The sequence below is a fragment of the Clinocottus analis genome, unplaced genomic scaffold, assembly GCF_023055335.1.
Source record: "Clinocottus analis isolate CAN_PGR_092001 unplaced genomic scaffold, fCliAna1.0.p SCAF_18, whole genome shotgun sequence".
NCBI lineage: Eukaryota > Metazoa > Chordata > Actinopteri > Perciformes > Cottidae > Clinocottus > Clinocottus analis.
Genome location: NW_027175909.1, coordinates 4149545 through 4162293, shown reverse-complemented (window position 1 = coordinate 4162293; position 12749 = coordinate 4149545). Strand labels below are relative to the sequence as shown.

Here is a 12749-nt window from a genome sequence, read left to right as displayed (position 1 = left end):
GTTAATAAAGTAATACTTTGAATCAGGTTGTTTATGTTGTTAATAAAGTAATACTTTGAATCAGGTTGTTTTTGTTGTTAATAAAGTAATACTTTGAATCAGGTTGTTTATGTTGCTTGTTCCATTTGGTCTGTTTCTCTTCTCTGACGCCTCTTTTCAAAGCTTTAAAATAGGGTCTTTATACATTAATGGTGGGAGTGATTGGAACAAAAGACCCCAAAAAAGGTGGGTGTGTTGTTCCTGCAGTAGACACAACCGGTTCCTACAGACGGAGCAGTTTGAGGCTAATAATTCAGGAGTCGCGGTTCTGTTCAGGACAACTGCAAATGCAACCATGTTGTCCTCTACTGAGGTGGTGAAGGGTCGGCGAGTGATTGTCAGGGCATTGTTTTTGTTTATTTTTTAATAGATGGTATTCCATTAATGTTGTTACTTTCCTTTATTGTTATTTCTTCATATTGTAAGACATTAATAATGATATTTCTGGCTACAATAAATGTACTTTATAAAACGTTCCTTAATAATGTTACTTATTCCATGTTCTTTATTTTAGTTTTACAAGAAAACTCTGAATAAACAAAGGAAACAACACATGCTTTTTCTCTCTCATGAAATAGATGGTTCATAACAAAAGTTCAGGTCAATGTGAGGGTCTACAACATGAGGGTTTATAACATCCCATCACCGTACTGAATATAATGAATTATGGTATAGGATGGTTGTATTGTGAAGGACACACTGCTACTGCATAAAATAAATATTGCAGAAGTTTGCTCAATAGTAATGTGTGCGTGGCTCTAGAAAGAGCCGTTTTGTTTGGGCGTTACACAGTGTCTCTTGTCAAGATGCTCTTTCTTCTTCAACCTGGAGAGATCGGTGGCACAGAGGAAGGAGCTGCCTCGGGCGTCCAGGAGGCAGGGTGACCACCAGGGGGCAGCAGTGCAGCACGCAGTGTCGGTGGGAGCTCTTGAGGGGTTTCCTCAGCTCAGCCCAGAGGAGAAAGCTGCTCTGTGGCTGACTGGAGCATCTGACAGTGGCTGGTAATCATACGGCATTGGGACGCGCACCCGGGACTGATGGTCTCTCCGCTGACTTCTTTAAACGCTTCTGGACCTGGTCGCATCCAGTTTGATTGAAGGTCACAGACGGATTGTATGTTTTCACGTTGATTTAATGGTTTTAAACTACAATTTATGTAAATGAAGACACAGTTATCATCTGTGTCAGAGTAAATATGTTTTCTCTGTAGTCTGTTACACAAACTGCATTGAGTATTTACATAGTGTATTACTGTGTTGTGTTCAGGGTCCTGCTTATACGCAGGATAGATTACCAGCGGGATGCGTCTTATTCATTAATTATTGACTTCAGTATGTTTTGAAATTCTAATAAAATTCTTATAAAATAACCATACATGTTGTAAAACGTGTTTCCTCCAGCTCTTCAAGTGTGTTTTCGGGGTTTTATTTTGAAGGGGGAAACGGAAGCAGAGATGTTGAGAATTGTTTGTGGTGAAAGAGGAAAAAAGACGAGAATAAGGAAGTGGCCGACTTGGCTGAACGACCGATCATCGTGTTCGTATTTTACAGCACAGGCGCAAGACAAACCCTCGGCTACATTGGTGGCAGCGGTGGGATTGTCTTGCGCCCAAGAAAACCGTCGGGAGAAAATCAAGACACCGGTAGGAAGAAGGCAGTTCGCCGAAGTGAGCTAACGTTAGCCACTGCTAACACTTAGCTCAAATTTGGACCATGTGCGAGTCAGAGATTCCATGCTGTGTCTGCTGGGAGACACCTCAAATGTCATCACGCTTAGTGACGGAAAGAGAAGGAAACAAAGAGAACGTTGTAATGTGGAAGTACGAACTGCTTGTTTTTAATGTGCGACGCGGAGAGCGATCGTCTGCCAGCAAGGCCAGGATCGACCTGCCGCCGCCATTTGCCGTCGAGGGGCGGACTTCCCCTGCTGGGCCAGACGGTGTGAAGGCGGCCTTGGAGGTGACTATGAGAATGATCTGACTCGGATCTCACCAACGCGGCTGACCAGGACTGTTTTATCTGGCGGGATAGCCTGCCGAAGGCTGTGCAAACCGACTATTCTGCAATAAAGGAGAAATAGACCGGCAAGCGGCGGCCCTGTTGGCGGACGGGGTAATTGAAGAGAGCTGCAGTTCTCTGGAGCTCCACGGACCGGAGCAGGTTCCTCATGATGATAGACTTTAAACCGTATGGGTTCTTCAAGTAGCCTCCCGGCTTCTGCTCACTGTGCTCCTTCGCTTCAGGACGAGGGGGCACCAGAGGGGGACTGTTGGGTTGAGGAGCCGTGGATCGCTGGCGGCACAGGGACTGTTTTAGTTACCGGCACCAGTGAGCCTTAACCGACTGTTACTGGTTCTGGGAGGGTGGTGAAACCACTTAGCGTTAACTGATATGTGAGTGTTGAATGTGTGACTACGATGTTAACATGTTTTCCTTATTGTAGCAGCACATGCTTCATATGTATGGTGTGTCCAAACGCTATGGTGTATCAGCGATATGTCCGGTGTGCGTTGACTAGCGGGGCATACTTACTGGAGGCTGTACACTTGCATGATGAGGCTATGTCTATTGGTCAATTTTGTGTTATTAATACATGTTATTAGCAGCACATGCTTGTATGGTGTGTCCTTGACGCTATGGTGTATCAGCTATATGTCTGGTGTACGTTGGGATTAGCGTGGCATACTTACTGGAGGCTGTGCAGTTTGGTGAAGGGGACATGTAAACAGTTTACTGGTCAACTTGAGTTATTAAGACAAGTTGTTACTAAGTTTTGGGACATTTTTGTTGCATTTCGAGTGTTTCGAAACGGGGACGTTTCTTTCAGGAGGAGGGGAGATATGTAAGCTTTTGTATGAAAGCAATGTTCAAGTGTGTTTTCGGGGGTTTTATTTTGAAGGGGGAAACGGAAGCAGAGATGTTGAGAAATGTTTGTGGTGAAAGAGGAAGACGAGAATAAAGAAGTGGCCGACGTAGCTGAACGACCGATCATCGTGTTCGTATTTTACAGTGTAGGCGCAAGATAAACTATTCTGTGATCGTCTTCACCCTGGTATAAAACTCCAGCGATCAGTCCGCTCAGCTGCAGCGTCCAATCAGATGACAGAGGAACAGTGAGGGGGCGTGTCCAGCGTTAAAACACTTCCTGGAAGTCTGCGCTCGGGGCTCCTCGATCATGACTCCTCCGATTTCCCTCCTCGCTCCTCCGAGCCGAATAAGAGCTTTGGGACGGCCTTCAATACGGCGGCGCAGACCCACTTCCGGTTGAGTCGAGAAGCGAGGAGCGAGGAAACGACAATTTAGAGACTTGGGATGTACCCATTGTTATTGAGCGTCCCGTGTTGCCCATAGCAACGGGTAACAACTCCGTGACACTACTTTAAAGCCTTCAAAGGCACGTCTATTTAAGTTGTATGTTAAATATCCTTAATGGACCCAGAGCAAAGTTGTATCTCAGAAGCAATGCTTCAATACACAGATACAATGGAGGATTTACCTGAGGAAGCAATAATGGATCCCAAAAGTAAAAATGAAAAAAAAAAATTTACTGCTGCCCATATTCCAGAAATCGAGGAGTTTTTTCGTCAAGCGGATACGGATGAAGGTGGGGGACTAGATATTGAGGAATTCTGTAGAGGATTGAAGGAGGTATTTGGGACTGAAGATGATGAAGAATTGACTGCCTTGTTCTACCAGATTGACACCAACTGTGATGGAACGGTGGATCTTTGTGAGTTAAGCACATTCCTGATGAATCAGATGCAAGCGTCAGAAGGATTGTATGATAAAAGCATCTTTCCAAAACTGTTCAAAGTGACAACTACAGATCACTACAAAGCGATTGTGGATGTGGTATTCCGTCCCTATGAAGAAGAAGACGTTGCTGCTGATCCAATAGGCAAACCAAGGACCTATCGAAAAGGTCAATACATTTCCCTCAGCTCGGATGGCATCCTCACCATCTGGTCTGACGGATTTGACAAAAAATCGAGAATTCCCTTGTCCAAAAAGGAAACGGCCCTTCCCTTCTCACACCACAAGAAGATGCACGTAAATGGGATGGCGTACATCAATGACTTAAAGCAGCTGGCTGTTGCCACTTCTGAAAGGGAACTGCTATTCTACACATGCAATGAATTCTCAGAGCTGTTTTCAATTAGCCATGCTTTGATTGTAGAAGATAACATAATTAGTGCCATACACTACGGGTCCAAAGGCACTAAAGCAGTGTTACCCTTCGGGGATGTCCAAGGTTATTTGTATGTGTTGACCTTTGACAACATGAGCGAGAAAAGAGACCTCTTCGACAAAGACGCATATGACAAAATCTCTCTGCGGGATTACCCAACTCTTTGTGTTTCAAACCTGTTAAAAAACACATATCAAGACTTCCAATGTGTTAAAATCCCCATCTTCAATGACATCTGCTCTAAGATCCAATATCTTCCATCCATTGAATCATTGGTCATCTGCGGTAGTTCCTCCAAGACAATGGTCCTTGTTACACTGGTCACAACACACGGAGATAAGTTCCAGAAAACAGTCTTTGAGAGCCCTGCAGATAAGGAGTTTTTCACCTGTGTTGAATACTCCCCTCTATCTGGGCTCCTCGTGACTGGTGGTACAGATGGCTTAGTGCGGGTGTGGTTTCCTGAGAGTACCATGACCTGCAAACAGTCATTTGAAGGGCATGTCAAGCCCATCACCCACATTAGCCACAATCCCAAAGATAAAGTTATTGTCACTTTATCTAAAGACAAGAATGTTTGTGTGTGGTCTGAAGACAAAATGCAGCTTTTACAAAAGTTCCTGGTTAAGGACATAAACAATGGCCCTATCACCAGCATGTGCTACAACACGTACAATAATGAATTAGTCCTGGCGAACACAGAAATAGGAAAAAATCTTGGCAGAGGAACAGATGTCTTTCAAAATGCATTGACATCCCACGACAAGCCCCTGTGCTGTGCTCTCTATCACAGCATTTACAAACAGGTCGTGTCTGTTTGTCAAGATGGTGTGGTGAGTGTGTGGGACATCCAAACAGGGGCGGGCCTCGTAAAGTTCAAGCTCACTGAAGATAAGCAAGTGGGGCACTATGCCGTTACATTTGATGGACCGCAGCGCAGACTCATCACTGTTTCTCCAGATGGGAAATTGAGACTGTGGAACTTCAGCAGTGGAGCATTGCTTGACGTTCATCCTTTCGCCTTGCCAAAGGACGTGGTGGGTATCGTCTGCTTTGATGACAGGGTGTTTGTGTCGGCGCGGAACTCCAAGGTCATTTACGACCTGGACATCGTGGGGATTGACAACAGATTTCTGGAGCACAAATATTTGGATGACATTTCCTCAATGGATGTGCACGAAAACACACTCATTTCTGCCTCCAGCAATGGAAATATTGTCATCAGGGATGCCAACAGTGGAGACGTTCGCAGCTGGATTAATGCCAGTAAGAGTCCTCGAGTAGTCATGGCAATGAAACAAGATCAAGGCCGGACAGGGAGGCTGTCTGCTGGGAAGGACCAATCGACAACGCTTTCTGATGAGAAGAATGAAAAGAAAAGGACATCTATGAAAGCCCAACCACTGCTTTTATGCCTGAAGAACAGGGAGGTCAAACCTGACGTAGCCACACTGCTGACCTCTACGGATGGCTACATATATGCCTGGTCTGTTAACCTCAAGGGAGGTTTGCTCGCAAAATTCAAAGCGGTGGATGAAGAAGGGGCCGTCATTACCACCATGTCGACAGACGTCAGAGAAGAAATATTAATAACTGGGGACAGTACTGGTAAGGTTTGTCAATGGGACATAGGAAGATTTGGGTTTGGAAAACAAGTCAAAGGGCCGTTTGAAGTTACAAATGGATGGCACGTGTCATTGGCTCAACCTCCTCAGTTGGGTTCGGGGCAATGTCACCTTTCAGAGGTGGTGAGTGCAGAGTTTGACCACAGTGCTGAAAAGGTAATCTCTGCAGGATTGGACTACCAAATCCGCCTCTGGACCAACACAGGCACCCACATTGGCCTCTTTGGGAAAGATGTCTGGGATGCGACCACAAAAAATCCAAATCTAAATCTTGAGAAGACTGACGACCAGGATGAGGCAGCAAATTCTGCCTTAGAATTGCCACTGGTACACAGTCCAGAGTCTGTCAAGGGCTTCCTACCCGAAACGCCAAAACTAAACTGGGAAGAAAAGCTTGAAAATCTTGATGATTTTTTAATGACAAAAAAACAATTTGAGGCCAGCTGTCGAAAGCTCTTAAAGCGTAAAACGGTGTCTGCAGATGACTTCATAAAAAACATGGAGAATAAGCGAATCCAGAATCCAGATATCTACAAGACCCCACCACCAATAGGATCTTTATCAGACATGTATACCCCCGGGTCCAATTTTCTAAAATGGCTAAAAAAAAAACAACCAAGAGGGCCCTACGAGGGAGAAGAAGACTCGGAAAGAGCATTAAAACTAAGATCACAAGCCCTCACCCCAACCTTGGACCGCACGAATGTCCATCTCCCCCCTATCTCAGAGAAAGTGCAGCTGACTAATAGACCGACAATAAACCAGACTAGGTCCAAATATGGCCGTGTGTTTAAGAAGCAGGAGGGAGACACGTTACGAGATAGCGTCCTCACACCGTGTCCACCAAGCGACCCGAAACCTTCGAAGGCTGCCTACACACCAATAAAACTCCCACCAAACAGATATATGCACCCTCCAGCGTATACATCCAAACATGTATACATTCCATCCAAGCAAGAAAGGGAGAAAATGATTCAACAGACCCAGCTCAAGACACAAGACACAACACAAGATAACATCCTCGCACCATGCCCACTAAGGTACCTGAATCCTTTGAAGGTCATCAGAGGTAGCGATGACCTGAAACAAAGTTTTCCACAGATGTTAAATCAGACTAAGCCAATAACAGCCTTCACACCATTTCCTCTGAGCGCTCTGAAAGCTCAGACCGACATGCCGCAAAGACCAAGGCCGATCGAGCCACAGCTCATCAGAGGTGGCGCTGAAATGCCAAAAAGGTCTCCCCAGACAATAAAAAAGATTGGGCGTATGTTGAAGAAGCAGCAGAGGAACTCCTCTATATTACAAGACAGCGTCCTCGCGCCACATCCACCAAGGACCCGAGACCTTTGAATGCCTTGCCCGTCATAAAGACCCGTGAATGTTAGGTGGCACTGACCTGAATCAAGACGAGGTGATCTCGTCTTCTGAGACATGACGAGATGATTTCGTCTTCTGAGACATGACGAGGTGATTTCGTCTTTTGAGACATGACGAGGTGATCTCTTCGTGTCTCACGCTCCAGCAGCGTGTCTCAAAAGACGAGATCACCTCGCCATGTCTTTTGAGACACGCTGCTGAAGCGTGAGACATGACGAGCTGATCTCGTCTTTTGAGACACGCTGCTGAAGCGTGAGACATGACGAGCTGATCTCGTCTTTTGAGACACGCTGCTGAAGCGCGAGACGTGAGAAGATGAGGTGATCTCGTTTTGAAACATGTCAGAAGCCTGAGTGATCCGGGTTTCTTAAACAAAAAATGTAATAAAATACAAATTTTCAAACAGAATTCAAGTTTCACGTTGTTAATGTTGTTATAAATGCATAAAAATTTGACCTTATTCCTTCAATTGGCGTGAACAAAGCTCTTTAGGGACATAGCACTTCATTGTAATTATAACCCCGCTTAAACGGGGCAAGAGACCGTAATGTGCCGATGAGCATATTGGATAGCCAGCAAGGTTTTCAGGAAAGGACAATTTACATACGATCCTTTTTTAAAGACAGTTTCAGATTTCATAATTGGTGTGTATAGGATGAAATGTTCAGTCAGAGTGGAGCCGAGGAGCTGTATCCAAAGAAGACCCTGACTAATAACAAAACACCAAATGGTTAAATCCCATCGCTCATTGCTCTGTTCACACATAATGTAAACTAATAGTAGAGAAATAGAGGAACACAAAAAAACCTAGACAACGACTGTATTGCAAGTTGCTTAAATAGACACTGCAGATGTATATTTCTTGTTATAGTCAACCGATTGGTAAGATTATACTGACTAGCAACAAATGATTGCAATCTTTATTCATGTTGAACCAACTACCATTAATCATATTACTAGACTGACATGAGAAGACAAGTGTGTATGCCTTTCCTCTTCGTTCCCCTTTTTGCGTTTCTTTTTCAAATAAACTTCATCATCAACATACATCATTCCTTCACTTCTTTGTTCTTTAATTCCTTTTTTAATGTTTTCTATGGATTTATTTTGAGTTGTTTCTCTGTTAATCCTTCTCCTCAGCTACAAATCCTTAATTGGTAAGGCACCATCATATCTTAAGGCGCTTATAGTTCCACATTACCCCACAAGAGAGCTGCGCTCACTGAATGCATGGCGACCTGTGGTTCTTAGAAATCAGAGCTTGAGCTACAAATAGGAGTATGAATAGGGCTGCAATGAATGAGGGTTATTTTTTAAAGTGATTGTTTTTGCAAGAGATTGAAGGTATTGCGTAATTTTGTGTATAAGTTTTTAGTTTCAGTGTGTAGGGTTTGGCCCGAGTAGATCAGACGTTGTGTCTTAGTAGTTGCAACAACAAAAATCCTGTAAGAAATCATGCCTTTATCAACTTATTGTTGCGTGCAGTCTGAAGTGTGCATTTACACTTTTAACAAGTCTACAATTCTTCTTAAGAAGGGCGAATAACTTTTATATTAACATTTAACACATGACAAGTGGCCACGAGGAGATATAGATTCATATCAAGGTGTCACAAGCAAAAGAAGGTTGATCACTAGATCCATGGCACTATAATATACTCTATATAATATATATGTTCAGAAACAGTGAGTGGAGCAGCGTTGTCTCGTATTCTGGAGGTACTGTGCAGAACCGCATCTGTCCACCAGACGGCGGCCTTGCGTCTACATTCATCTCCGAGTCCGATCCATCAGGAGCGCATCTTCTTTTATCAGATGAAGGCCAGAGAGATGGCTCCAAATGCTTGTCACCCCCCCCCCCTCCTCCTCCACACACACACACCCCCAGACACACACACACTCACACTTGAAAGCTTGGACTAGGAAACACTTCTACCGGTCTCTCTACTGGAAATACGAGGAGCAGAGACAGAAAGGAGCCCTATTGTAGCTTAAGAATAATCTTCACTTCCTGCTCTTCGGTTTGCCAGCTTTATCTTGGTAGACAAGTCAATTCAACAAAACCTCCCTTGAGAGAATTATTTGTGAATTTGAAGTCTCTTAGTTAAATGCCATCATCTTTTTCTTAAAAATCCATCTCCTCCTGCCAAAACATGTATATTGCCTCTAGTGGTGGAATGTAACAAAGTATTTTTACTTTGTCACTGTTCTTAAGTACATTTTTAGGTGTCTGTACTTTACTTAAGTAAAAATATGTGTCATTATTCATTACATTTTATGAACACAGTTTCGCCAAAATGTTGCCTACACAAAAATATGGATTGCGTTGCTGTTTTGGAAGTTTAAACCGATCGGGTGGCTCTATTAGCTTCAATGACAGCAGAGTGTGCATTTGGCAGCGGCACTAGCGGTGCCTTGCCTGTTTTGCTTAAACAGCCAACAGATAGTCTGACTAACAACTAACTTTTCAACATTATTTGCTACCTTTATGAAAAGAAACTATGCCTCAAACTCAAAATTCAGATTATATCTATGATTGAGGGTGACACATTGGCTCCACCTGGTAGCGGCTGAGTCAGCGGCTAGCGGCTAACAGTGCAAGAGACGACAGCGCTGCACAGCTCCTTCAGCCACCGGCTGATTCATCCCCGGTGTCCCAGGGAGAGGTACCACAAGTCCTTTCTCCCCGCTGCTGTCAGGCTGCACAATAAGCCCCCAGTAGGCCACGAACCACTGAAACACTTGTGAACACTGTAATTTAATTCATCACCTGGTGCAATACTTTTACACACATTTTTACTTTTTTTTTTTTTATTCGATCTGTATATTTAATATTGTTCTTACTGTTACACTTTTTTTTTTTAAATTTTGATCTATTACTGTTCTACTGTTTATTCATATTACTTAATATTTATATTTATTTACTGTGAGCAAGGCTGCTGTAATCCTGTAAATCCCCACTGAGGGACTAATAAAGGATTATTTGATCTTATCTTTACGCTCTGAGGAACCGCAGGGTCGGTGCTACGCTACCGTAGCCCCTCTGCTGGGGCTTTGGTACAGTCCTTGGCTAAAGGTGTGCCAGTCGCAGCTCTGGAGCTCACTAATAGTGTCACGTTTTTTTCTGAAATAATTCAGATCCACCATATTCATACTATTAGCACTGCATTGATGTGTTGCATTTTACTGCTGCAGATGTTTATCTACTTTATATACTGCTGGGTACAAGTACCTTCTAAAGAGTAAACCTTTCTTGAATTTAGAATAACAGATGTTTTGAGGTGCTGCATGTTCCAGCTGACCCAAGACGGGAGGGCTTTTATTTTGTTGAATGCTCTTCGGGAGCATTTCATCCTTCACACACGTGTGTCACAAAGTCATGGACAAGTCAGATGCTGACAGGACAATCTGTTTCTGTCAGTGTGTTTGTCACGAGGTACTTCAGACCCAAAATCACCTCGGCATCACATTCACCAACAGCACGACAGAGCCCTCTTCTACCATTTAATTCACGAGCACAGGTGTGTGTGTCTGTGTGTGTATTGCATACAGAGCAGCAAGGTAAGATCAGTCTCTTTTCTGTCACCCTCCCAGACCTTGATAGAGCTACTCTATGACTGGACATGCTCCAGATTTCATAACTGTACCTTATGTGGGCACGAGTGTTTTGTGGAGGGGTTCCAGTTCCTTAATAATCTCAATATGCATGTGTATGTACAATTTGCAGGTTATGACCAGATAACAACACATCACAATACATATGATCCAATGGTGTTGTACCAGACCATCACTAAAGTGCTCAAAGGAAATGAACACCTCCAACTTTGACATGTTCCTATGTTCACTATAGGTAAAGATCATGTGGGACTACAGGTTTGGCACTTTACAGAAGTGAAACGGGTGTTGTCCGACACCAGACTGTACACTAGGTGGCAGCAGGGAGCCACAGTGAGAAGCCTCCAGGTATGTTTGCTGCCCCTCCATGGGGCCGCTCTTAAGTTTGCTTGGTTAATTTGTTTTTTATCACACAAATCGGAGCAAGTTGCACACACATCTCATATAGCCTTCAACTGTTAATGTTGTGCAATGTAGCAGGAGCACCAGTGTCGACCGAAATCCCAACAAAAGGAGGTTCCTGGAGAAGAAAAGACAGCGTTCTTAAATAATGAAGCTCCTGTCAGTCATAATTATGAGATACTCATTGTGTCATCACAGTGGCATCCGCCTGGATCAGGCTACACAGTAGACACACAGTGGGTGGATGTTGCATGAAATGTCCCCATGATGTCATGACGCAGGGGAGTCCACGCCACCGAGCTTGAATGTAACGCAGGGCTCATTTGGAGTCGTATCGTAGGTGTGACCCTGACCATTCCACCGGGCTGACTGTCCAACATTCGCATGCGGCGTGCGTTCCTTTGGCACCTTGAGGACGATCAGGCTGGCCTCACTCCATTCTGATCAAAGGGAACAATCAGCTACAGAGATGAGGCCAGACTGACGACTTGATGCCTGTTACTGTAGCCTTCAAAAGCCCACACGCAAGACCTGCAGGGAGGCATCCGTAAGTCAGGGGTCAAAGGCCCAAGCAGAGGTCAACATGAAAAGGCACTGGAAGGAGGAAGAGGAGGGAGGTAGTAACTTAGTAACACACGTCTCTGAATGAGTGCTTCGGTGTGGTGCTGGATTCTCTGGTGGTGAGGTAACTCTGTGATGCATCAGGATTGAATCCCCCCCAACCCCCGCCTCCCTCGGGGCACATGTCGAAGCACGTCAGCCGTTAGCTGACAGCGACAGCACACCTCTGTTCTCCCTATGCACAGGTCTGTTGCTGAGGAGAGGACGAGTCCAGACCCCCCCCCCCCCCCCCCATCCATAGGTACACCACATTCTCATCTTTAGATCTGATTGTCCATAAATATTTGCCATGCAGGCTCATTTGGCCCTCTGAGGCCCTCTCAGGCCCCATGAAGCGGCGCTGTCTTCACCTCCTATCTCTCTCTCTCTCCCTCTCTCTCTCCCTCTCTCTCTCTCTCTCTCTCTCTCTCTCTCTCTCTGCATTCCTGATGTGCAGTGGAGATACTACAATCATCTTCCTGATGTAGTTTGTGGTAAATAACTGATTTGTTCCCCGGGGGAAAAATGTGTCCCCTATAACGATCTCTCAGCAGGAATCCATACTCTGAGCAAGGTGTGTAAGCCAAACAGAGATGTCACACCAGGAATATATATATATATATATATATATATATATATATATATATATATATATATATATATATATAGAGAGAGAGAGAGAGAGAGAGAGAGAGAGAGAGAGAGAGAGAGAGAGAGAGAGATAGGTGTGGAGTCAGGACCCCTGGTGTGAATTCATAACATCAAGAAAAAAGGTCTAGTGTAATCTTTTAGGTTATGTGTGGATGCTGAAGGGCATCAAAGGAACACAACTGAGCGGTAGGAACAAATATTTGAACTGTGATTGTATAGTAGGAGAACAAAGTGGTCCATCCTACGCTGC

General features: G+C 44.4%; 1 protein-coding gene across 3 annotated transcripts; it reads left to right on the top strand.

Annotated features, from left to right (window-relative positions):
• Positions 1 to 3464: 3464 nt before the first annotated feature.
• LOC137788467 (WD repeat-containing protein on Y chromosome-like) lies at positions 3465 to 7640 on the top strand. Of its 3 annotated transcripts, none has more exons than XM_068581268.1 (2): positions 3465 to 7266; positions 7452 to 7640. In XM_068581268.1, the coding sequence occupies exon 1, from the start codon at positions 3468 to 3470 to the stop codon at positions 7203 to 7205; it is 3738 nt and encodes a 1245-aa protein (XP_068437369.1). In that variant the 5' UTR covers positions 3465 to 3467; the 3' UTR covers positions 7206 to 7266; positions 7452 to 7640. The 3 variants fall into 3 exon arrangements, with proteins under 3 accessions (XP_068437369.1, XP_068437368.1, XP_068437367.1); XM_068581267.1 differs by having other exon boundaries at positions 3465 to 7322; XM_068581266.1 differs by having other exon boundaries at positions 3465 to 7350.
• The last annotated feature ends 5109 nt before the right edge of the window (positions 7641 to 12749 follow it).